General features: G+C 52.8%; 1 protein-coding gene across 13 annotated transcripts in view; it reads left to right on the top strand.

Moving 5' to 3' along the window:
• Positions 1-25,236, top strand: part of Mcf2l (MCF.2 cell line derived transforming sequence like) — a 99,403-nt gene that overhangs the window by 37,201 nt on the left and 36,966 nt on the right. For all 13 annotated transcript variants that reach the window (XM_041673524.1, XM_041673521.1, XM_041673519.1 and 10 more), the window contains exons 2-3: positions 9,846-9,929; positions 13,485-13,599. In XM_041673524.1, the coding sequence (XP_041529458.1) occupies positions 9,846-9,929; positions 13,485-13,599 (199 nt within the window). The remainder of the gene's footprint in view (positions 1-9,845; positions 9,930-13,484; positions 13,600-25,236) is intronic.

The following is a 25,236-nucleotide window of genomic DNA, read 5'->3' as shown; positions in this document are numbered from 1 at the left end:
ATTATCTCGTGGTGTGAGCATGCATCATGTTGTACACCTCAGCCACACGTGGTGTCTGCTTGTCCATGTACCTCAGTGGCAGTATAAGTCACCAGGAGATTCCCATTGAAGAATGGGTTGTGGGGTAAAAGGCTGCTCTGTTCCTTATGCTGTCTCCCAGGTGTCTGTGTTCCTCAGAATCCCTGTGCTTCCCAAGTTCTTCTCCAGCCTGCCTCTGTCCCCTGGCTGGAGAGGCTCATATGTCAGCCTAAGGAAGTCAGCAATGGTCGGGGCAGGATGCTCCTGCCATGCATACAGTCAGCTCCCTCTGCAGCCCAAGTTATTCAGCTTCCCGTGGTTCAGGCTTGGTCCTGGAGTGGGACTGAGTTGTAAGCTGGCGCCGCCCCTGCAGTCTCAAGCTCTTGGTGGCCTGTGCCCCGCATTTACTGATCAGTGTCTGCAGTGGAGACGAGGCCCCATTTCATGGTCATGTAACCATGCTTCACGGGTCAGTAACTGTGTCTGCACAGTGCCTGCCCAGGGGCACCTGACACAGGTAAACAGAAGCAGGTGGCCCTCAGCCCCCACCCTCCAGTGATTCCAGGTCAGGTTGGTGTGGTCATCAGAACTCCAGCAGGCTGCTGACCTCCAGCTGTCCTGAGATATAGCAGCTGAGGCATCCCATCCAGCAGGGTGGGGCCAGCAGAATGAGCCCTCAGCTGCCATCAGGGCCACATGGACTTTAAGAGGCCATAGAGCAGAACTTAGGGCTGCAAGAAAGAAAGATGGACTGCAAGAGATTGGCCTGTCATGGGCTCCACTCGGGGACGCAGGGAAGGCCTTAAACACAAAGACCCCTGTGTCTGTGCCCTCCTCTGTTCAAGGAACACACACAGCTCACTCTCATCCGCTCGCCTGATCAACTGTCCCTTGCTCAGGGAACATCCTGAGGAGCTGACACCAATGCCTTCTCAGAACCCAGGGCCTCAGGTAGACCCAAATCTACCATAGGTGGAGGTGGCAACTGAAGCTGGGGAGGGCACGGGCCAGGTAGCTGCCCCCTCCCCACAAGCCACAGCTGTGGGCTATGACCTGTGATGACAGAGCCAGTCAGGTAAGCAGCCCTGTGAAGAAAAGGCAGGGCAAGGCTGGAGTGTCCACCATGTTAGCTGCGTGTCCCCTAGACCTGTGCTTCAGTGGGGCACATGCACCTCAACCTCTCCACCATCACATCCAGATTCTCAGACATGGAGTTAGACCCCTTTGTGCTCTTAAAATTTAATGAGAATTGCAAAAAGCTTGATGTCAAAGATTTGCCAGAGATTTAAAAATATTAACTCACTTAAGGAAAAAAAAAAAAGGCAAGCCCATTGTGAAGAGGCCTCAGTTCCATCTTGTTCTGATAACCCTGACTTATGACCTAGTGAACTTGCCTGGTCCTGGGGCTGCTGGGCTCTGGCATATGCAGTGCCCCACTGTATCTGAGCTTGGCCACACCAGACTTAGAGAACTAGGAAGGCAAGTGACCTCAGCGTCACTATGAAGACAGTTTGGTTTCCCGGCTCCCTGAAGAGTCCTCGACTGTAATGAAATGTGTTTTCTCTTTAAAAACCAAGAGCAAATGTCCACGGTGCCAGTCTTTCTGATTGGACCTGCTCCCTAGAACAGTGCACGTGGCCTTATCCCCTTCTAGCACTGCAGAGGAGGAGGCCTCTTCAAAACCACCTTTGACTCGTGCTCAGATGCTGGGAAGGGCTACCGGCACCCAGGTGGTGGCCCCTGTGACAAAAGCCAAACCCATGATACTCAGGGACGCTAGTTACATAGCAGAAGCCTTCACAGGCCTGAGACTCACTTTTCTCCCTGTGAGAACCTTAAACACTTCTGACCTCTGGTCTTTGAGGATGGCTCCACGCATCATTTCCATGTCTGCTCCTCACCATGTGCCACTGCCGAGAAAGCCTCTGAGTCAGTGGGTTGAAGTGAGGTTGGTCCCACGAAAGTAGATGTGATGTCTTCCAGAGCATCAAAGTGGCCTCCTTCTACTGGAAGGGCATGTGCCAAACCTCCCCCAAACGGTCCTTCTCCGCCACATTCCATAGTGAGTGGCCCCCGCACATGAGTGCATGGGACACCGGGCCTCAGTGACACCATGCCTTCTGGGGTGATTTGAGGCAGTCATGTGCCATCCAGGAAGGTTAACGTTTAACAGAATTCTGTATGGTGTTCGTGCTGTGGAGTGGTTCAGGAAAGTGCACTGTCCTGCTGCTTGGTGGGATGGGAGAAGGTGCCACTGTGGCTTTACAGCCTGAGCATCAAAAGAGTCTGCCCAGTGGCCAGAGACCACAGGCCAGGAACCAAGCATGAGCATGAGCAGGCTGGGAAGAACGGCCATGCTGACTGACTTTCCAGTTCCTTCCCTGGCCCTGGGCCTGACTGTCTTGTGGCTGTTGAAGGTTAGCCCCGTATACACTTCTCCAGCTTGATGCGGGGGTGTTGGTCTCTCCATGAGGTCAGACACACTGGCCCCACCCCCACACGCATACATAGCAAGTGTGTTGTAAAGGAAACTCCCGCTGTTCCGCACTCCGCCCCAGCTGTGTGGCTCCCACCCCGTATCATAGCAGGGATAGTACACCTCCGTCTTTGCATGTTTCCGTTCTCTGACAGGATCGTTGGGTCTGGACTGAATGCCTGCGTCTTCTCTCCTTAAACCACTCGGGAATGACCCGCCCTCTGGTAAACGCTTTGATGAGTTTCCATGGGGCACCATTCAGAACTGGGCCGAGGCAGTGTGACAGCTGTCACAACTGTCACAGGGCATTCGATAAGTGCAGTGTTTGAGGCTTGGTGACAGCTTGGGAGAGCGGCAGTTGGTGTGGGCTCGGCCGGATGGGAGTGGTGGCATCCATTACAGGACCTGATCCCTCCTTCCCTGACTCTCAGCATCAGACATCTTCTAGGGGTTCCAAACCCAGGGCCCATCTGAGGACCTCCAGAGACTGAAGGTGGCCAAGCCACCCCGGGGAGGCAGAGGCCATGGCCTTGCTCATCACCTGATTCTTTTGCCAGCACTAGGGTGATAGCAACCCCACAACACATGTGGAGAGGAAGGTGCAGGGTGAGAGCAACCCCACAACACATATGGAGAGGAAGGTGCAGGGTGATAGCAACCCCACAACACATGTGGAGAGGAAGGTGCAGGGTGAGAGCAACCCCACAACACATGTGGAGAGGAAGGTGCAGGGTGAGAGCAACCCCACAACACATGTGGAGAGGAAGGTGCAGGGTGATAGCAACCCCACAACACATGTGGAGAGGAAGGTGGTCCCGAGCAATACTACCGTAGACGTGGAGCAGGGTGGAGGCAGGTGGTCATCCAGCATGTCGGTAATGAGTAAATGTCTGCTACCACCAGATGTGCAGGTCACCACCGCTGGCCCCCTGAAGGGAGAGGCCACACTGGTCCAAGCTTTTGTTTTTGTGACTGCCTCTGAGAAGTTGTCTTAGCTAGGGTTTCTATTGCTGTGATGAAACACTGAGACCAATGGCCAAGGTCACTTAGCTCCTGTCAGTCAAGCCAGAACTCCTGCCCAGGACACTTGGCTCCTCTTGGTCAGGACAGAGTCTGCCCTGGGCTGAAGGACTTCTTCTGCAGTCTCACCTGTCTGCTATCCTGACTCCCTCAGCCATGACCTGAAGTGGAGGCCCATTCCCCAGCCCCCAGTCCCTATCCTCCACCCTCCACATCCTGTCCCCTGGGCTCCATTGCCACGCCCTGCTCCCATACCCTGACCCTACACACCATTCCCATGCATCTTCACAGCTGTAGATCACAGCTTGGAGACAGCTGCCCTGGACACTAGCCATTCCTGCTTGTGGAAAGAGCTGATCAAAGATACAAGCATCCCAGATTAGACGGACTTCCTTTACAGATGGTAAAACTTTTCCTCCATCCATTGACTCAAAGACAAAGGGTTCAGGAGAGAAGCAGCTGCCCAGGGAGCTAAGCTGCGCATATTGCCCCTGAACAGGCCATGGGGAGACACGGGGGGGGGGGGGGGGCTGCTTCCCTCCAAGTTCCCCTTGTCCAAAACTCTCAGCTTCAGAAATGCCATCCTTAGCTTCTACTTCTGAACCCTGCAGCTGGGTCCTCACTGTGGAGTCTCAAGCCAGCCAGCTTCTCCCTACCTTTCCTTGACACTGACCCTGCAATCACATAAGCATCACTGTGTGTCTTTGGACAAGTTGTCTTACTCAAGCAAGGAGCAGCCTTACCTCCTAAGTGCCTGTAATGGTTAAGTTCATTAACAAGAAAGAGCTCGCTGCTATTGCTGCTATGATTAACAGTTTCCTGTTGGAACCAACTGAGGTGTAATTTAATTGCTTGGGACACTGAAGCTCAAGGGCCCCACCGTTCTCGTGTGTGTGTGTGTGTGTGTGTGTGTGTGTGTGTTTACTGTGGGAACAGACTTCTGCAGACCTCAGTAAAAAATGGCTTTCCTGGTAGATGTAAGAAAGGGCGGGCTTTATACTTCAGCTTTCCCCTAAGCTGCCCTGGTGAAAGCTCAGTGGGTGTGTCAGTGTTTCCTAGAAGAGCTGACTACTCCCTGATAGTGAGGGCTAACTTGAGCAGCACTGCCCCCCAACACTGTGTTACTTTAGGGGTCTCTCCCAATTCTGAAGCCGAAGAGTTGGGGATGGGAAATATGAGCACCCAGGGACTTCTCAGACTGCTCCAGTGGTGCTTGGTGTGGGATAGTTCTGCTTGTGATGTTTATCTTTCCTGAGCATGGCAGAGAGTTCGTGGGACAGGCAGAGGTGATACTCTATGAAGCTGACCCTAGAGATGCCACAGTGGGAGCTGGACCCTGCCTGGCAGGGTGGCCACAGAGGTCAAGTGCTGCCAACTTCCATGTAGCAAAGGAGGCTGCCAGTCATGCCTGCCGTCTACGTCCAGTTGTGGGAGCCTCGATGATAATGAGCAGTGTCTCTTGTGAGAGCAAAGCAAGCTTCCCGAGTGCAGTGTTCCTTTAAGGAGTGGTTGCCGGCTTGGAAACCACCGTGCATAGTGACACCCACACACCATGCTTGGGCAGGTGTTTGCCTGGGCAACAGTACAGCCCTTGGAAAGGTGAGAGTTTAACCCCTGACCTTCTGCCACAGGGTCATGCCTAGCGTGGGGTGAGCAACACAGCACACGCCACATGCGTTCATGCGAAGTTGGTGGATTCCCCACCTTGCACTAATGAGCTTCCAGGTTGGTTCCCACACACTGAACCAAAAACTGTGGGCTAGTATTGAAGATACCTGGGGGAGGCGGAGCTGGGGATGACACCCTGGGTGCTGTAATCTGTGCCAGTCTGTAACTGTGTTACCCACATCAATGGCTTCTAGCCTGTGCTGGCCTGGTTCTCTGCTGAGTGAATCTGAGGGGCAAACCTCCTGCCTTCAAGGTGCTACCAACGCTCACGGTCCATCTTTATTGTGGGCCTCAGTTTTAAAGCTTTCAAGAACTTGCTTTCTAATATCAAGGGGACAAGGATGGTTAGTGGCACTGGATTCAGCTGGTGTGTGTGTGTGTGTGTGTGTGTGTGTGTCAACAAAATGACTAATTAAAAAAACAATTGGGACTTAAGAATGTAAGAATTCTGCCAATCCTGGCCAGTAGCTCTCAGCATGTGTCACAGGTCCGCCCTCTGTCCCAGCAAGTGACTGCAGTACTGACCTGCTGGCATTGTGGCTCCGCCCAGACCTGCCGTCCTGAAGATGCAGTGCGGTCTGAAGTCTGTCACTTCAAGCGCCACTTTACAGGATTTAAGTTTTATTCTGCCCAGCTGCCTTCCTCGTGTCTCCTTTCTGTGAATATGGCCATGTCTGTGGTCGGAGGCTCTCCAAGGGGCTCGGTGGGCCCCTCTCCCACCGGATGACTGGTGGTGTAATCCCATTCGACCTTCAACCCTGGACTTTGAAAAGAAGCATTATGTTTGATTGACAGTGAGCAAAAGCCCTTGGGGATGGGCTTTTTGTTGGCTATAAATAAAAGAGGATAATTAGCAAATAACAGACTTTACTGTGTGACCTTAAGGCATCTCCCTGCAGCAGCCAGGCAGGGAGTCCTTTCTTCTGCTTTGTCCTCTTGACTGAGTCATCAGCAAAGCAAAGACAAGCTTTCTCATCCAAACCCACAGCTCCGACTTCACAGCAGTGCCTTCCCTACACAGGGTGCCCTCCAGTGCCAGGCCTTACCCACCTTGCCCTAAGGTGCTCATTGTCACTGTCCCTTTCTCTGGCCTTGGGTGGCAGAGGCAGGGGTCAGAATGCCCCTCCGGTGGTCAGAACTGCCTGAGGCTGTGTAGGAATCTCACCTGGTGCCCTTAGAGAAGCCTGCTAGAGTGAGAACAGCTTGAGATGGTTTGTAAGGATTTTTGCTTCAGCCATCTAATTTTGTAAAACAGGAAAAATATCTAGAGACCAAAGAATGGCCCTTCCTATGTGGACTCAGGTACCCAGAGTTCAGGATCTGCCAGCAGTTTTGTGTGCGTTAAACTGAGCAGTTGAAGGCCCTTTGGACCTCGGTCTAAATTGAGCGGGACTGAGATGGCAGTCTTCACGTGTCTCTATAAGGTGATGGCCCCTTCACCCCTAGAAAGGCCATACCAGCGCACCCCACCCAGGCTGCACTTCAAGAGCTGGGACACCTACCTTCTTTCCTTACTTCCTGTGTCCTGACACAGGAATCTGGGGTGTGGGAAGCAGTGCCATGGAGCCGAGGAGGGTTTGGACTCAGGCTGTCTATTGTCCCTGTGTCCTGAAGCCCCTCCTAACTGCCTCTCTAACTCTGGCAGGGTCATGGCCAGGGTCTCTTGATGTGGGGTGTTGTCTGTACCTCCTTGTACTCACACAGAGGAGCTCTGTGAAAGCTGGCCTGTCTGGCCTCTGACTAAGGGAGAGGGTGACCTGCTTCCTGCCCAGGTCACCTTCTGGGACTCTGTCTCCTGTTAACCAGTCTCAGCAGGACAATTCGCTATACTTTTCCCACCTCTGGTCTATAAATTAGACTGGCTGAGGAGATTGAAAAAGCTTGCATCTCAAGGCACAGACTCACCCGTCCTTCTTCAGTTACAGAAACATCAAAAAGAGTAAAAGATTATAATGCAGGGGGAAATGTCACCAGCCCACTGAGCTCTAGGGCATGGGATGGTAACGACCAAACTCCCGTGTTGGCTGTGCAGTGCTTGCGGTCACTGTAGGGTCCTTATGGACTTCCTGGTGACCATGAACCACACACACAATATGTAAATTATGTAATATTATGTCTGTGTACATGTCACGTGTGTGTGCATGTATGTGCAAGGACATGTACCGATTGGTTCACATACCTGTGGGAACCAGGGGACCTCAGTTGAAGTGCCTCAGGCTCCTGCACCCTTTTGTTGTTGTTTATTTCCAGACGGTCTCTCATTAGCCCGGGATTTGCCAACTAGACTAGACTGGCTCATCAATAGGCCCTGGACCTGCCTGTCTCTGCCTCCCCAGCGCCAGGATCACAAGGTCACATCAACAGGCCTGGCTTTTTTTCTGGGTTCTGGAGATTAGACTCAAATTCTTATATTTTCTAGGCAAGCACTAAGCAACCAGTCCCAGCTGTGGCATGAGCTTGAGTAAGGATGAAGCCCAGGTATCATGGCCTCTTCAGCTATGGGCATGGTGGGGGCGTGTAGTGGGTGAGGACTAAGGCCGTGCTTAGGTAGGCGCTGTGGCCGTCAGACCGCCCGCAGGATGGGTACCTCTTGGGGAGCTGTGCCAAGACTCAGGCTGGATGTGCATCAACAATACATTTAGGCCAGTCCTTGGAGAGAGGTCAGCCAGGAGGCCCCTGGGTGACCCCAAGTGGAACTCAGCCGTATGTAAGCTCCTGCCCTGTCCATGGAAGCATCTCTATCAGGTGGTCAAAGCGTGGAACAGAGCCTGTGAGGTGGGCTGAGTTCACGCTGGAACCTCCCCATCCGGGAAGGTGTCTTCCAGGGGACCATATCATTTACAAACTCACAGAATCTAGGTGGGGGATTCTGCTGGACTAGCCATCAAGGGCCACAATGTTGTTTTTTGGGGGGGGAGGGGTTTCCCCCTTTGGACTAGGTGCAGCCTAGAATTTCAAAGGTCCAGGTCTGTGGTCCTTTGGTAGAGGACCCTAGGGTCATGGCAAGAGGTCCCTAGGGTCATGGCAAGAGGTCCCTAGGGTCATGGCAAGAGGTCCCTAGGGTCATGGCAAGGTCCCAGGCAGCTTTGACCGGCTCAGGGATCAACTCATCACTGGTTTGGGAGACCATTGTATGGACCATTCTTGGCTGTGGAGAAATTGCCAGCTTAAGGCGATACCCACAAACTTCCCAGCAGCCCCCAAATTTCTCAGGAGTTCAGGAAGACTCTTGGTCACCTTTATTGTTTCTCCTTAAGTCAGAAGTGGGTTTGAGGGTGGCTTTGCTAGGCCTCCTTCCTGCTGCTGTAGTTAATACTGCTAAGAGAAAGAATCCCCTGTAAAACTCACACATCGCCACCTGAGGAAGACAGCAGGATGAGGCACCCCCAAGAGTCTCACACAAGGCGCTATGTATACAAACCCTAGATCATTTCCTCAGAACTTAAAAATATATGTCTCGGTGGGTGGCTCTTTCTGGCCTGCACTCCCCACAAATTAATTCTCACTGCTGAGAAGTCTGAGTGATGTTGTCTCTGTGTGTTGAGCTCACATGTGAGGCCAGCTGGTGTCTGCAGTGTGATGAACGAAAGCAATTGTCCCTTGCTCTCTCCTCACATGGCCCTTCTGTGTTCCCCAAGGCTCTGCCAAACATGACATCCCTGGCAACTCTTTTCCCATGACAGTGTGGAGCCCCTGTGGACTGGTGTCACGAGTTTTACCAGCAGGCATTTGAAGCACCAAAGAGCAGTACAGTTAATACCCGCTGACTCCTTGTGAGCTTCCAGGTTATGGCGTCTCCACAGCCCACTCTCTTGGTCCTCTTGTGACCTGGGTCTTCATGGGTAGAAATTACCTTTGAAGTCACCTGCCAGTGATCAATGTGAGTCATGGGTCTAACAGACACTGAACGTCTGTCAGGATGGTCAGCACCATCCTGCCTTGTGCTAAGGACTGTCACCTTTGGCCTCGTGGGTTGGCTTCCCCCAGAGAGTCCCGGTAGTCCTCCCAGTAGTCCTCCCTGTCCCTGCCATCTGGGGACAGCTGCAGTGCTGTCTGTCTGCGCCCATGCTGGTCACCAGCATGCAGTTGGGTCTCGGTCCCCAGGAGCTTCAGGTGCATGGTAGGACCAAGGGCAGGCAGGCACAGGACCCTGCACATCTGACAATTTGTAGTGGCCATAGTCTGTGATGATGGCAGGAATCCCTGTTAGCCAGCAACAGGTGAGAGCCCTGGGGTGCCTGCACCTCTGCCAAAGAAGGGAGGAGACACTTTGTTTACCTGTGAATCAGGTTCTGCCCTCCTCCCTTGGTGCCCCTCTCTCTCTCTCTCCCTTTCTCTCCCTCTCTCCCTCCCACCTCTCTCTTTCCTCCATCACTCCCTCCCTCCATATTTCCCCTCTTCCCTTCTTTCTTCTTTTCTTCTCTGACTCTCAGACACATTTTTAAACACTAACGGTGAACCACTCAGCACATAGCATTTGTGCGAGAAACAAAGGCTTGCTCTGCTCACTGGAAACCGAAATGCCTTTTTCCAGCCCCATGACCACAGCTCCCTAGGTGTTTGTAGCTTGTGCCAGAGGCTGCTGCGGGAAGGCTGTCCCAGGGCCCCAGTGAGTGAGAGGCCAGGTCTCCTCGCAGTGACAGTGCTTGTGCTCTTCCTGCAGATGAAATCATGCACCAGGACATCGTCCCTCTCTGTGCCGCTGACATCCAGGAGCAGCTGAAGAAGCGCTTTGCCTACCTGTCTGGTGAGTTCCGGAAGCCCGGGCCTGGCCAGGGTTGGAAAAGGGACAGTTTCCAGGGCTGCTGCCCACCCTGGATCCATTGGTGCTTCGTTGCTGTCTGTGAAGTGTCTGGGGTGGGGAGGAGGTGGCAGGGTCATTTGTGTTCTGCTGTTCACACCACAGCGTCCCAGGTTAGGTGAGTCATCAAGAAAAAAGGTGTATTTAGCTCACAGATTTGAGGGTCCAGGGCTGAGGGATGCATCTGTGGTGATCTTGCTGGCAGAATCCCAGGGCCGTGCAAGTTATCACATGGTGAGAGGTGGGGTACATGAATGTATGCAAACATGTTCATGTGTGTCTGTGTCCTCAAGTCTTTATACAGCCACTAGGACTCAATCAAGGGTCCCCAGCTTGATAGCAAAGCCTAGTCACTTCCCTAAGTCCCAAAGTCACTTCCCAAAGGCCCCTATATGCCCTGCAGTTGGATTATTTCTGCCTCACAGGACATCCCAGACTGAACACAGACCGAGCACAGGAAGGTTAAAGACACTCCTAAGTGTACCCTGGCTATCAGGCTGCTCAACAGCTGTCAGATCTAGAGCTGAGTGAGCTGGGTGCTCCTGACCTGGGATTCCTAGAGCTTGGTCCTTCCACGAGTGAGTGGATGCGAGTCCCATGGCCTTGGTGCCTTCTGTGATCAGGGCTGGGGGATCTCTCCCTAGGCACCTTCCTTGGCTCTGCCATTGCCTCGTCCTAGGCTCTACTTCAGAAGCAATGGCCCTGAACCTGACCAAGCTGAAAACAGAGGGACATGGTCTGTCCCCCCTTGTGCAGCAGCTGGTGTATGCCCACCCCGTGACAACTCTCGTGTCGAAGTTCCAGACACTGATGGAAAGAGTGCCCTCAGCATGTGGACACTGTCCTCCAGCCTAGATGTGTCTGTTGACAAGACCAATTAAGAGCCTTCCTCCAGATCCCAGGTCAGCTCAAGGTGGCTGCTCTAATAAGTCTGGAACCCCACACCCCTTAGCCACATAAGGAGAAACTGTCCCTATCTGTGGCCTCAGGAGCATCCCACCCCACAGAGCTTCCTCTGATTTTCCTGTTCTGTGGTCAACATGCTCCAGTCACATAGATTCCGGAAGCTCTGAGATGTGGGACAGGAGTGGACTTGAAATACAGTTTGTGGGGTATACATCACTGACTAGGAGGAGTCTAGCCATCTGAGGTGAGCAGGAAAGCGGAACCTCCTGAGATGGTCTACTGATGAGGAAGGCCACAGCTTCCGTTGGGAAGGGCCTCCTCAAGGGGAAGGAAAAAGGGGGGTTCCCTGAGAGGACAGGAGTGAGAACCACCCTGGAAGTGAAAGCTCCAGAAAAAGCTTGTGAGCAGCCAGTATCTGCCACCCCCCAGCCTGAGTTCTCACCTCCTCAGCTTCCTCTCCCTTGTCACCACACTGACACGCCTCCAGGCTTAGCTATATGCCCCACCAACCTCCGGTTATAGGCCTTAACCTTAACTGTGAACTGCCCATATGTCCCCATGTGGGGGTCTAAGGTACTTGAGGGTAAGATCCTGGGTGCCCCATTGCACGCTCACGTCTTCACAGCCTGGGAGCTCCAGGTTACTTAGTCAGTGAAGTTAAGGCCAGGTCTCACCATAAGGTCCCTTGCTGAACCTGGCCTCCTCTGCCGCCACGTGGCCTCAGAGACTGGGTCCTGCTCGGAGAGGCTAAGAAGCTGCACCACTTCTCTGCCCAACTGCAAAGGTGCAGGGCCACTGATGGGGACGAGTGTGTGGGCCTAGGAGTTGACAGCAGCCCTGCTAGGGTCCAGGAGGACCAGGGGGAGCAACATTGCTGCAACCCGAGGAGTCCTGGAAGAGCTCACAGCTCTCGTGAGTCGGCCCATGGACATGTTTTTGACCTGAGTCTCGGAGGACCCGCCGAGCCAAGCTGGCATCTGTGAGCTGATAAATGGTGGTGTCCTTTGTGGACAAATCTGCTCTAAATGTTCAAATATGACACTTGACTGTCTACAACTGTTCTCCAAGCCAGGCCACCTGTATTTCGTCACACCCAAGACATTTTGCAGACACCTCCATCATCTTCCTGTTCCCACGCCCCGTTCACCAGAAGACCCAGGTGCCCTACCTGAGGATCTGCATTCTTACTGCACCTGGGCTGCATCCATGCTTTGGAAAACCCCCTGCCTGTTCATTTCCATCCTCTGGAAGGCACAGCTTCATACTTAAAGCCACCCTGGATTGTTCTCCGATCTACTACGCTGTTTTATGAATATGATGAAAGACAAAATCGTCAACTAAGAACTTCAGTGCCTGCTGGTGTAGGATTCTATACTTTATCCTCTCCTCTGCTATAGACCAAAATTAGGCTGGCGAAGAACTCGTTCTTAACTGCATGAGTTCATGTTCTTCGTTACCAAGCAGGACTTTCACTTGGCCCCTTGGTGTGGCCATCCCTCAAAACGGTTGGCACTCAGCAAGCACATTGAGATGAAGATACATCAACAGATTCCCCTAGTGCTGGGGACCATCCACTCTGGGGCAAGATGCCTCTCTAACCCTCCAGCCGAATGTGCAGAGATAGCTCTGCCTGGCAGAGCGGCTACCTCCTGGCTGCCTGTTGATGCTGGGGTCCTGTGGGTTTCATGGCTTCTGCCCGCCTCCGCTGGTGCCTCACTTTCCCGGTATTCACAGCCATGTCTTCCCCGTGGTAGCTTTAATGGCAGAATTGCAGCTGGCCTGAAGTTCTCTCTGTGAGGCTGCCCTAGTCCTGTGCAGTGTTCCAGGGACCTAAAACACCCTCTCCACTCAAAGGCTGAGTTTGTGGCAGGCTCCCTCAGGGCATCTCCTCCTTCTGATTCTACAGTCAGCCTGAGGCAGTCTCTGCTCTTGAGAATCACCCTGAAGAGATACACAAGTGGACAGCTGCCCGGGAGTCCTGCGTGCTCAGAGAACATCAAGATGAAGGGTTGGTGGGCATGGTTGAGGCCCCATGAGCTTCCCCTCTTCCATGTTAGAGTGTCCATTGGTCTTTGTTGTGGTTATAGGCATCATATGTGGGTAGGACTGTTGGTCTCTACCCTCCTTTGAAGCTGGCATTCTGTCTTCCCGTACCATGAGAGCTGGCCCTCAAGGAAGAAGCTTCAGGTCATATCCTGCTCAGGTCCTCTGGGTCCTGTGTCTGAGGTGCGTGGTATCTCCAAGAAAAAAGGGCTGACCTTCCACCTCTAGGGGCAACCAAGGACAACAGCAACAGCTTATAATGTTTTGAGAATCCCTTGAACAACCCTGACCAACAACTCAAAAGGGAGTTTCATGCCTGATGTTGGTGTTTTGTTAGATATCTGTAGCTCTTGGGCATGTGATGTACAGGCCAGGCTCCCTGCGATCCATTGCTCTCTGCATTGTGTCCAGCTGGGGTGTTCTGTGATGGTCTCCATTTGCCATAAAGACAAGTTTTTTTGATGAGGGTCAATTAGGACACCCAGTGTCCCCGAAGAGTCTCCGTTGCTCTGTGGGAGGCTCTGCTGAATTATCTGCCCTTTTCCTCCCCAGGTGGGCGGGGACAGGACGGAAGCCCGGTCATCACCTTCCCTGACTACCCGGCCTTCAGTGAGATCCCGGACAAGGAGTTCCAGAATGTCATGACCTATCTCACCAGCATCCCTAGGTAGGGGCTGCTGAAGCCGAAGCCGGTTCTGTACTATTGACTGCTTGATTGAGACTCCAGGGGGGCTGGGACAGGGTGGGGCTTTGCTGAGGAAAGGAGCCACAGGGCAGAGTCCACTATTACAGACTCTGGGCCTGTCCTCTTCCCATGGACTACTTGGCACTGTAGAAATCCCAACATTTGATCCCAAGTTCAAGTCCAGCCTGAGCTACTAGTGAGACCTGTTCCAAGAAAGCAAGATATAATCACTAATCACTTTTCTCTTTTAAAAATGTTGCTAGTTGTTGTCTTTTCTGGGCTCAGAGATCCACAGGGAATCTTTCTCTCCATCCCTGGGGAACTCCGTGTGGTCATGTCTGTGGAGGAAGACCCTCTGCATCTGAGGCTCAGTGTGTCCCAGAGCCTGGCCACCGTGCCAGTCTGGTCATCAGTCCCAAGGAGGTCATCAGCCTATGAGAGAGATGTGGTCTGCTGGAAACCAAAAATCAGAAGTAGCTGCAGCCACTTCTGTGGTCATAGTAGCCAAGATATCCTCGAGGAACAGAACCCATAGAATGAATGTCTATTAAAGGAGGATTTCTTAGATTGGTTCACACACTGTGGTCTAGGTAGTCTAATAATGGTGGTCTGGCATCAGAGAGGCCTAGAACTCATGAGGCTGGATGTGTCCGCAGTTCCCAGTCTGGGGCTGAGAGACTGGAGGTGTCACAGAGCTGAGGGAGAGGCTAGGGAAGTGGCTGTGTTTCATCTGAGACTTGCTCAGACATCCAAGTGGAGGTGGCAGGTCCAGACTGACCCGTTTTATGTTTGGAGCCCGGAGCAAGGGTCAGCTAGGAGTGGTGTGAGCTGGTGGGTAGGGCTGAGAGTGGGTAACACAGGGGAGGAGCTAAAACGGAGCCCTGTGTGTCCCCAGAGGGGGAAGAAGATCTCTGTGCCAAGGGATATAGGACTGAGCCAGGAAGTAGAGGTGAGCCCGAGCTGGGCCTGAGGAGCAGGGACCAGCAGACACTGTGGCCGTGGATGGGTCATGGGTGTCTAGGTCAGCACTGTGCCATGTCTGTCATTAGTGCTTCCTCCACTGTCCCTTCTGGTCATCAGCAGTAACTCCACTCCTTCTGTCCCTCTGTGCTTATCAGCTCATCCCAGCATGTTAGGATTCTGCCGAGGACAGTTTGGGAGGGTGAACAAAGTTGACAGGATATAGAAGAACGGAGGGTAACTGAAAACAGCCCCTGCTTAGCTTGCCCGCGAGGCCACAGAGGCGGCCTGGGTGACAGGAATGGGAAGCACGTAGGCTCTACCCCAAGATGAGAGGGACCCGGATGTGCCGCTGAAAGTGGCTCAATGGAGAGGAAGAGGGAACAGACAGTGGAGCATCCTCCTCATCCTAGCCTGGCGTGCGTTTCTTCCTCGAGGCTGAGCTAGTGCTAGCTGAGCCCACTGCTAGATGCTCCTGCAGAGTTCACAGGGCTTGAGTGTCGGTCATTCTACTGCGCCACAGACTCACGATCCTGGACTTGGCCTCACTCACCCCACACTAGCCAAGGTACTCCTCTAGCTTCCCTGACCACCTCCAGGTCCAAGTAAGGCCACCAAGGATTTGTGTAGACATGCATCCTCACCCATGTGCACATGCACACACACACACAATCGTGCATTCTCACAGTCACACATGTACACATATACAGGCTAGCATGCATGCTTACCCATGTGCTTGTACACTTATACGTGATCATACTCACAAATGAATGCCTACATGCTCATATATATGCAGGGGTTCATACCTGTGCTCCCACATACACACCCTCACATGCACACACACTCATGTGTTTCCAACACATGTTCACATATGCATGCTCATACACACTTATGCATGTTCATGCATGCATACTCACCCTTATTATACACATTATATACATATTTGCATGCATGTTTACATATGTGCATTTCCATGTTTGCACATGTACACATTCTACCATGTGGGGAAGCAAAGCAAATCAGGTCGAGTTGTAAGTTTTAAGAATACTCAAGGGGTCCCAGCAGAGTTCCTACCGTAAACTCAGCACTCAGAAGGCTGAGGCAGGAAGACCACGAGTTTGAGACCTGCCTGGTTTACATACGAGACTCCAGAGAGATGGGGAAGAAGGCAAAGAGGGAGTAAAAACAAAAGAAAAAACTGAATATTGAAGGGAGGGAAGAAATCATACCAGGGTTGCTGCCCCTAGGAATAATATTGATCAGAGAAAAATCCCATCTCTGGTGGCCACAGTGTGGGTTCTCTTTGCTGCAGCTGCCACTGGCTCCTTGGGAATTCTCTGCCATGGTTTGTGGGTACTTCTGTGGGGCCAGTGTCCTCCGGCAAGGATATCTAGTGACCTGTGTGGAAAGGGGGCTGGCGGAGTTCCCGGGTGCCTTTGCTCTCAGGAGCAGGCTGCTCACGGACCACAGATGGGCAGCCTTACCTCACCAGTAGACAGGAAGCTGGTGGCTGTGAACCTCCACTCGAGCTGTTGCTAAGGCACACAGCGACAGCGCAAATTCAAAGCGGAATGCGAGGGTGTTTGCTCTTAAGCGGGTCATAAATCACCTGGAGGCAATTTTCACTCAGGGCTGGGAGCAGTCAGAGGGTATTGGACCCCCTTCCCCGTAACACACTGACCCTTCATTTGCAAAGCTCCTCCGGTCACACAGGCTGACAGACAGGCAGTTCTCTCCCAGCTGCCCTTCAGTGCGTGCAGACGTGTACACACCATACATGCGCTGAAACACGCAGGTAGAAATGAACAAGGCAGATATGCACAGACGCGAACACACACACGTGCTCACTGAAATGATACGCAGCTTGTGAGGACCATGTGAGGTGGAATGCCAGGCTCAGAAGCACACCTGAGAGCCTCAAGCTCCCTCAGGCTGTGTGGGTGCTGTCTCTAGAACGCCTGTTTCACCCTCCCTTGCTGCCCACTCATGCAGGCCCCAGAGCAGCCAGATGTGTGGCCCTGAGACAGCCTTATTCCTGCTATGAATTCAGATGGGAGTTTCCATGGCTGTGTGAGTGTGCAGGTAGAGCGTGTGTGCATCCATGCATGTGCCCGCCCACAGCCTTGCTTGTGTTACATGTGCAACTTCTGCTTCCCCCTCCCCCTGCCCACTGGAGCCATAGATAAGGGTTGGTTAACCTCAGGACTGCTCCCTTCCTTGTGTGGTGGGCAGCATGGCATCCTTTTTATTGGTGCCCATAGTGTAAACAGGCCAAGTGCACCTGCTTGTCAGCAGGGGGCTTTGGAGCGTTCCTGGCTGAGGCCCTGCTGCCGTGAAGGACCATTGCTAGATGAGAAGGTTCTCGTATTCTGTCTCTTGTTGATGACGGCACCTACATTTCTACCCAGGTGATGCTCCCTTGAGCCTTATGTACCCAGGTCTGCAACTCTGTCTTAGTTAGGGTCTGCTGCTGTGACAAAACACCATCATCAAAAGCAGCTTGGGCTAGCCTGGTCTACAGAGCGAGTTCCAGGATAGGCTCCAAAGCTACACATGTCTCGAAAAAACAAAACAAAACAGGTTGGGGAGGAAAGGGTTTATTTTGCAATTAAAGGAAATCAGGACAAGAACTCAAACAGGACAGGAACCTGGAGGCAGGAGCTGCTGCAGAGGGCATGGAGGGGGGCTGCTTACATGGCTTGCTCAGCCTGCTTTCTTATAGAACCTAGGATCACCAGCCCAGGGATGACACCACCTAAAATGGACTGGACCCTCCCTCCCTCCCCCATCAATCACTAAGAAAATGTCACTCAGCCCCGACTGTAGCCCGATCTTATGGTGGACTTTCTCAAGTGAGAGTCCCTCTTCCCAAATGACTGTAGCTTGTGACACATGGACAAAAATCTAGCCAGGACATCCTCCTTGCTGTGGTGTCAGTGTAATGCTTACCTCGGTGGTCACAGTGTGTGGCTTCCAGGCCAAGAGGACTGCGGAGAGTCAGGGCCACTTCACTCTCGCGTGGATGAGCCTACCCTCCCTTCTCGGAGTTCTCACAGAGGGCTCTAGACTCAGCTTCTTACACCAGCTAGATTTAGAAAGAAGTCTGGCGCTTTGAGCATTGGGGGGTCTCTGAGGCTTCCCAGAGTCCCTGCAACTTCTGCCCTTGAATGCTGATACTGCAGTGACCTTCTTGTGAGGTCCTGTCCCTATGTCTTCCTGGGTCACATTCTCCTGACCCCCCCTAGAGGCCACTTCCTTTTAAGCATTTGTTAGTTATATCTTTCTCTGTAACTGTCATGCAGTATGATAGCCGCTGACCACACGCGGCCACTTGAATCTGTAACTGTCATACAGTATGATAGCCACTGACCACATGCGGACACTTAAATTTAAAATGAAAACAAAATAGTTGTTTCTGCTCACACATGGCTAGGGTCTACCACGTTGGTCAGCTGCAGTCTGTGATGCATTACTACGTTGGTCAGCTGCAGTCTGTGATGCATTACCACGTTGGTCAGCTGCAGTCTGTGATGCATTACCACGTTGGTCAGCTGCAGTCTGTGATGCATTACCACATTGGTCAGCTGCAGTCTGAGATGCATTACCACGTTGGTCAGCTGCAGTCTGTGATGCATTACCACGTTGGTCAGCTGCAGTCTGTGATGCATTACCACGTTGGTCAGCTGCAGTCTGTGATGCATTACCACGTTGGTCAGCTGCAGTCTGTGATGCAGTACCATGTTGGGCAGCTGCAGTCTGTGATGCAGTACCACGTTGGTCAGCTGCAGTCTGTGATGCATTACCACATTGGTCAGCTGCAGTCTGAGATGCATTACCACGTTGGTCAGCTGCAGTCTGTGATGCATTACCACGTTGGTCAGCTGCAGTCTGTGATGCAGTACCACGTTGGTCAGCTGCAGTCTGTGATGCATTACCACGTTGGTCAGCTGCAGTCTGTGATGCATTACCACGTTGGTCAGCTGCAGTCTGTGATGCAGTACCATGTTGGGCAGCTGCAGTCTGTGATGCAGTACCACGTTGGTCAGCTGCAGTCTGTGATGCATTACCACATTGGTCAGCTGCAGTCTGAGATGCATTACCACGTTGGTCAGCTGCAGTCTGTGATGCATTACCACGTTGGTCAGCTGCAGTCTGAGATGCATTACCACGTTGGTCAGCTGCAGTCTGTGATGCAGTACCATGTTGGGCAGCTGCAGTCTACAATGCATGTCATGTTAACAGCCTGTGCCTCAAATTCAAGGCCAAGGCCAGTGGTTCTCCTGCTCACTTGTCCTGGAAGAGGGACAGCAGCCATCACCCTGCTAGCGGCTGTGTCGCTGTCCTGTACGGAGGCTCTGGGTGGCACGAATAGTGGCTCTGGGTAGCCCTCCCCAAGGGCCTTCCTCATCCCTGTCACACACAGCCCTTAGCTGGCTGTCTATGGAGCTGGCAATGGCTGAGAGGAAGCCCATGCACCGGAATGCTACTTGTTAGAACTCTCGGTCCAGGGTAGAAAAGAGTTGCCTAAAGGGCAGTCTTGGCAGCCTTGGTCAGCCCTCAGGGAGGAGACTAAAAATGCCTACAGCCACAATGGAGACAATGAGTGGTGGCTCCCCCGCTACTACTACTACTACTACTACTACTACTACTACTACACACACACACACACACACACACACACACACGTGCACACATGCACGCACGCATGCACACACACCAGCGATTTCTCTGTGAGGTGTGATGAGCTCTGGTTCTGAGCACAGACCAGCTCAGGTCTCCAAAGTTCGGCAGAGATCATAGAGGCCTTCTGTGGAGAGATCATGGGTTCTGGGAGGCTGAGGGAAAGTTGGGGGGAGCAGAGGCTGCTTAGCCAAGGTGGCGGGAGTTGGGTGGATTCAGGCCATTTCAGACAGCAGAGAAAGGAGGACTGAGCCCAATAGCTGCTGTGGAATCGTGGGTTCCATTAGTCTTGTCCCCCAGCGCCAGGGGTGCTTTGATCATGTGTCCCCCTGCCCTCCGCCAGGCACCCATTCCTGTGCCTTCAGGGAGACTTTGAGGCTGGGGATGCCTGCCCAGAGCCAAGCATAAGTAATAACATCCATAGATGGGAGTGGGACCACCCAGTTCTGTAACCCCATCCCTGCTCCTGCCCACAAGCACCGTTTCCATGTCACCAGGTCCTGTGTGTTCCAGGAGAACCAGTAAAAGCTGTCAGTCTGCTGACTGACTCAAGCCTTCTGAACCCATGGAAGCCAGGCAGGCAGCCCAGAGGAGGCAGATCCCCTCAGGAAGATGGCCTTATTGTCCTGAGGCTGTCCCAGTGCCCTGGCTGGATCCTTACAAACTCTGTGCCCTTCTGCTCTCAGGATGCCCTAGGCAGCCAACTGTGGCTTCAACCAGTGAGGCCTGGACATCTGGTATGAGGCCAGAGGTCAGGGAATGCTCCAGCGCCAGACTCTCCTGAATGTGCAGCTTCACGCTGACCACATGAGGGCGCCATTAGTCAAACTATCAACCTGCCTGGTTTCACATACTTCCCTGCCTCCCTTGGTTCCTGTAACTCCAGGACCTGCTCTTAAACTGCAGTGTCACCCAGACATAGTGACACATTTCACACACTATCAAGGGAACGTGTCCCCTCTGGCCAGCGATGTCCCATCTACGATGAGCATATCCTGTGACCCTCGGTCCTCTGCTCGGCTCACCACTAGCTGCCTCTCTCCATGCCCCCACACCCTCTCCTGACCTCATGAGCTGGTTCCTTTCATCCAGGTACCACAGGGCCACGCTTCACACTTGCCCTGCACTCCACCAATCCCTGGAGTGCTAGCATCCACTGGGTCCTGAGTGCTGGCTCCTGTAGCCCAGCCTTAACACTCACTCTTGCTGCTCGGTCCTTGAATGTTAACACCCCCCACACCACGCTTCCTACTTAGGTGAGCTATAGGGTTAATTTTCCCTGGGGAGATGATGCCAGGGACACCACAGGGACCGATGACAAGCCGAAGAAAAGATTCCTATCTAAGTCCATTTTATAAATCATTGCAGCGAATTGACGGCCTTTCTCATAGACACATGGGTGACCCCAGAGTAGCTGCATTGTGGAAACAGTGCCATCTCCCAAAACCAGGCGGAACTGGGGCAGGATTGTGTACAGTGAGGGTGTGGGGTGCATCTAGGAGGGAGGGAGTGCCCAGAATCTCAGGTGAGAGTCCAGTGATCCCCCCACTCCCTCCATCTGTGCGGGCACAGCAGGCCTGACATTGTGAGGGTCTCCTGTGGGTTCTCACAGGCGCTCTGAGCTAAAGAGAGGGGCAGTCATGCCGTGCCCGGAGGACAGTGTTCTACGCAGCCTAGAGTCTTATGTAGCTCTGATGGGGCCTCCCTCATTGAGGCCAGAGGACCAGGGGTGTTTGACCTCTGCTGCCCCCAGCCAATATGAGGTGATGGAAGCATTCCTACTCCTGCTGGGTCCGACAAGAAGACCCCTGCTGAGCTAGGTCTTGGGGGAAATGTGAAGCTGGGCATTTACATCAGCTGCAGGACAGAGCCTGGCCCTGCGCCTGTCATTTTATGATCACATTGCTGCCCGGTGGTCAGACGTCAGACCTTCAAAACTAGATCAACAGTGGCCTTACAGAAGATTCCAGCAAAGTCAAAACTCCTGAAACAACAGTTGTGAGACCTTTCTTGCATAAAGTGAGCTCCTGGTCCTCAAATTTAGCTCAGGTGCCTGCCTGGGAAGCCCCCCTTACAGGTTTCAGAGCTGGAGATCACAGCAGGTGTCTCTAGCAAAGCTGATGCCTGAAGGCAGAACACCTGAGGCTCCCCGTGCCTCTTCCCATTCTTCAGTTGTAGGGAAACCAGCCACAGCAGTCTCTCAAGGCCCAGGGAACTGCCCTGCAGCATCCCAGGGGAACTGCCACCCTCCTGGGGCCAATCCCAGGGTCTGGCTTGCTGGGGGTGCAGGCAAGCAGATGCTGTGATGTTGGAACCACCTTCATGTGCCCCTTCTCTTCCTATAGATCCATGTTCCCTGGCATGGGAGGGACGGAGGGAAGAAGGGAGGGACGGAGGGAGGGAGGGGGGAGATATTGGCAGCAGGAGGAGAGCCTCAGTGGGCCCACATGTGTCTGAGAACCAGCTGGGCATGCCCTGGGACTGGCTGCCAGTGATGGTAAGGAGAAAGGAATTACTTCATTCCAAGATTTCCTTCAGAGAGTGTGACCCTGGGAGGCAGCCACAGTGTCCTGGTGATCTAGTATGGCAGGTCCAAGTGTCTGGGTTCTGTGACAATGGGCAGCAAATGTAACCTTTCTGTGCCCCACCCTCACAGAGTGACCATGAGACCTCAGTAAAGAACTGTGGTGGTGTTTGTCCCATGCTTGGCCCATAGCCACATAGCAAGTCAAGAGGTCCTCACCCAGAAAGAGGGACTGGCCCTGGCTGGCAGGGATGATGATAAAACAGTCCTGGGAGTTCTCTGTGCCCCAGACAGAGCTGCTGGGCAGTGGAGTGAGGACACAGCTGCCCTCCCACCCTCGGCTGTCAAGCCTTAAGATAGCTACGGTGGACAGAGCATCCAGAAACACAGCTTGCAATCTGGTCCATCCTCCTAGTGTCTTTAATTCTTTGTATTTGTGATAGTTTGAATAAGAATGGCCCTCATAGGCTCATAGATTTGAACGCTTGGTCGTCAGGGAGTGGCACTGTTTGAAAGGGTTAGGAGTCGTGGCCTTGTTGGAGGGAGTGTGTCACAGGGGTGGGCTTTGAGGTTTTCAAAAGCCCAAGACAGGCCCAGGGTCTCACTCCTTTCCTGATGGCCTGGCCATGCTTGTTGGCAAAATGTAGACTTTGGGACTTTGGATTAAGAAAGCAATTGAATGCTTTTGAGGTTTAATGCACCATCCTGTTAGGAGCGTGGAGGACAGAGGTGCTGAGAGCAATGTAGATTTTGATGGCCTGGCTCAGGAGGTCTCAGATGAGGAAAATATTAATAAATGGCCAGGAGACTATTCTTGAGATAGTTTGATGAAGAATATGACTGATCTCTACCCTTGTCCAAAAAATCGGCCCGGGGCTAAATTGAAGAGCTTTTCATTGATTCCCTTGGTAGGGGAGAGTTCAAGACAGCCTTTTATTGAGGGTGCCTTGCAGTTGTTAATGGCCACTCTTACACATAGCTATGAAGAGAAGGAGCAAGTCAGTAGGCAGCACCCCCCATGGCTTCTGCATCAGCTCCTGTCTCCAGGTTCGGCCCTGCTTGAGTTCCTTTCCTGGCTTCCTTTGATGATAGATGGTGATATGGAAGTGTCAGCTGAGCAAGCTTTTCCTCCCCAACTTGCTTTTGGTCACAGTGTTTCGCCACCAGCAGAAACCCTAGCTAAGACAGGATTTCATATGTAATAATTTTTTTCATTCGCATAGTAAAGGGTTTTAGAAAAATCTAGATGTTTAGTATGAGTGAGCAAAGGCCATGCCCATGGCACTGGGTGTAGGGGCAGAGCTTCATGAATGGAGGGGTGGGGACCGTGTTGTGCCTGTGTGGCCGGCAGCAAGTGTTTGTGTTTCCTTGGGCATTTGTGCAGATGCACATAGGAGCTGACAAGCTGAATGTAGGCTCCCAAGCTTCTGTGTTAGGCTGGGGTGGGGCCGGTACCCCTGGGCTGCTTGGTGGAAGATTGTTCCTGAAGAGAATATTCTGGCTTCAGGAGCTTGCTGGCGTCTCGGTTCTAGGTCCTGTTGTGCAAGGAGTATTTGTGTGTGTGTGTGTGTATGCACATATATGTGAGTGTATTGGATGCATTTGTACATGTTTGTGTATGTACGTGTGCAAATGCACGTGTATGTGCATGTAGAAGCCAGAGGTCAACATCCAATGTCTTCCTCAGTTACTCTCCACCTTATTTTTGTGTCAGGATCTCTCCCCAAATCTGGAGATCACTGATTTGGCCTGACTTACTGACCAGTGAGCCCCAGAGATCCCATCTCAGCCCCTCCCCCAGTTCTAAACTTACAAGTGTGCACTGCCATGCCAGTTTTTTTTTCTTATGTGGGTGTTTGGAACCCAAGCACAGGGCACAGGCCTTCATACCTCACGGCAAGCAAATTCACCCACTAGTCACCTTCCCAGCTCCTTCACGAAGGGGTTCCATGAGAGGCACCGAGAGACCAGAGAAAAGGGCTGTAATTCCTCCACAATAGAAATTGCTTCCGAAGAAAAGGAGGAGACTGAGCCAGGCTGTGGTTCTCTAGGAGATGGTGGCCCCCGCCATAGATCTCCACTTTTACTAGATTGCATGTAACTCAAAGGGGGCCCCAGCAGGTGGCTGCTGCTATTATCCCCGCGTTTGTAGAAGAGGAATCGGAGGTGGTCACAGTGAATTCTGGAACAGTATCTCACCTCATGCACACCCCTTGGTGTGAGCTGCTAGTAGGAAGCCCTCTGTGGATTCCCTCAGGTCATTGATTTGGGACTGGAAGCATGCAGCCAGACTGTTTGGGCTGAGGCTTGTGTGTGGTGACAACCTACTGTTCCGAGCCCTTTTCTGTCACTCTAGGAAGGGTCAGGCTTAGATGACTGACTCAGAGTTACAGTGCCAGTCCCCAGACATGTTCTGGTAGTGGAGAAGGGAGGCTGGAGTGGGCTCCCATCAGCCCATCTGGCTGTGGCCTCAGGGCTTCCATGATTGCGTGTAAATCTCATGCATCATAGGGAAACAGCCTATAACCTTGAGGGGGGCTGGTCGGAAACCCATCACCCCGGCATTGCCAATGGTCTGTACTCCAGGTGGCTACTACAGTGCTGCTACCCCCCTGCCTGGTTTTGGGGTGCGCCGTGGAGCACATGGTACAGGCCAGGGCAGGCTAGCTGGATTCACCCACTAACTGTTAACCAGTACTGAAAATTCAGCAAAGGCCTGTGTAGAGCTGCTCAGAAACCCCATATGCTACCACCTCAGGGGTGTAGGTGCCTATATCACCCAGGCCAGAGCAGGACTGGAGGGCTACTCTGTCTCCACCTCCTCAGACACTAGCCCAGCAAAACCAGCTGGGCAGGTGAGTGGGTCCCCAGTTCTGTTGAGCTACCAGCAGCAGAGAGGAGAAAGCCACTTGTACATGGGCGTTTTATCAGGAGTATTTTGCATGTCATCGAACACGTGGAGTCCTTTATCCCTCCCCCCCCTCCTGTGTACTGGATGCTTGACCGCACACTGGTGTGTGCTCTGCAGACACAGATTACTTCCTGGGACTCAGAACGGTCTATTAATGGAGTTGCAGCATGCAGGGTTTTGCCGACTGCATAATTTATAGCGCACTGTAGAATTCTGACTCTCCCTTAAGTGCAGAAATGGCTTGCTGAGATACGTCCGTGGATTCGGAAATCAGGCCTTCCGAGCCAGTGCCTCCAGCAGCCTGTCTCGTTCCTTTCTGCTGAGGATTGGCTGGCAGCAGTGGCTGCTGGCACCGCACAATTGGCTTGGATGTGAAATTAGCCAACAGAAACAGGCCTCCTACTTCCCCTGCTTCCACCCCATGACTCAGGCTTCTGCCACCAGACTGAGCTGAGCGACTCGGGGCATGCTACACAACTGCACGATGCTGCCCTGCCTTTATCACAGATGTCGCTGCTGCGGAGGGCGAAAGCTCGTGCCTCAC

This window comes from Microtus oregoni, unplaced genomic scaffold (genome assembly GCF_018167655.1).
Source record: "Microtus oregoni isolate MIOR12 unplaced genomic scaffold, Mior012 000024F_ref0000369, whole genome shotgun sequence".
NCBI classification, from domain to species: domain Eukaryota; kingdom Metazoa; phylum Chordata; class Mammalia; order Rodentia; family Cricetidae; genus Microtus; species Microtus oregoni.
Note: the sequence above shows the minus strand (reverse complement) of the source record. Positions and strands in the feature narration are given on the sequence as shown.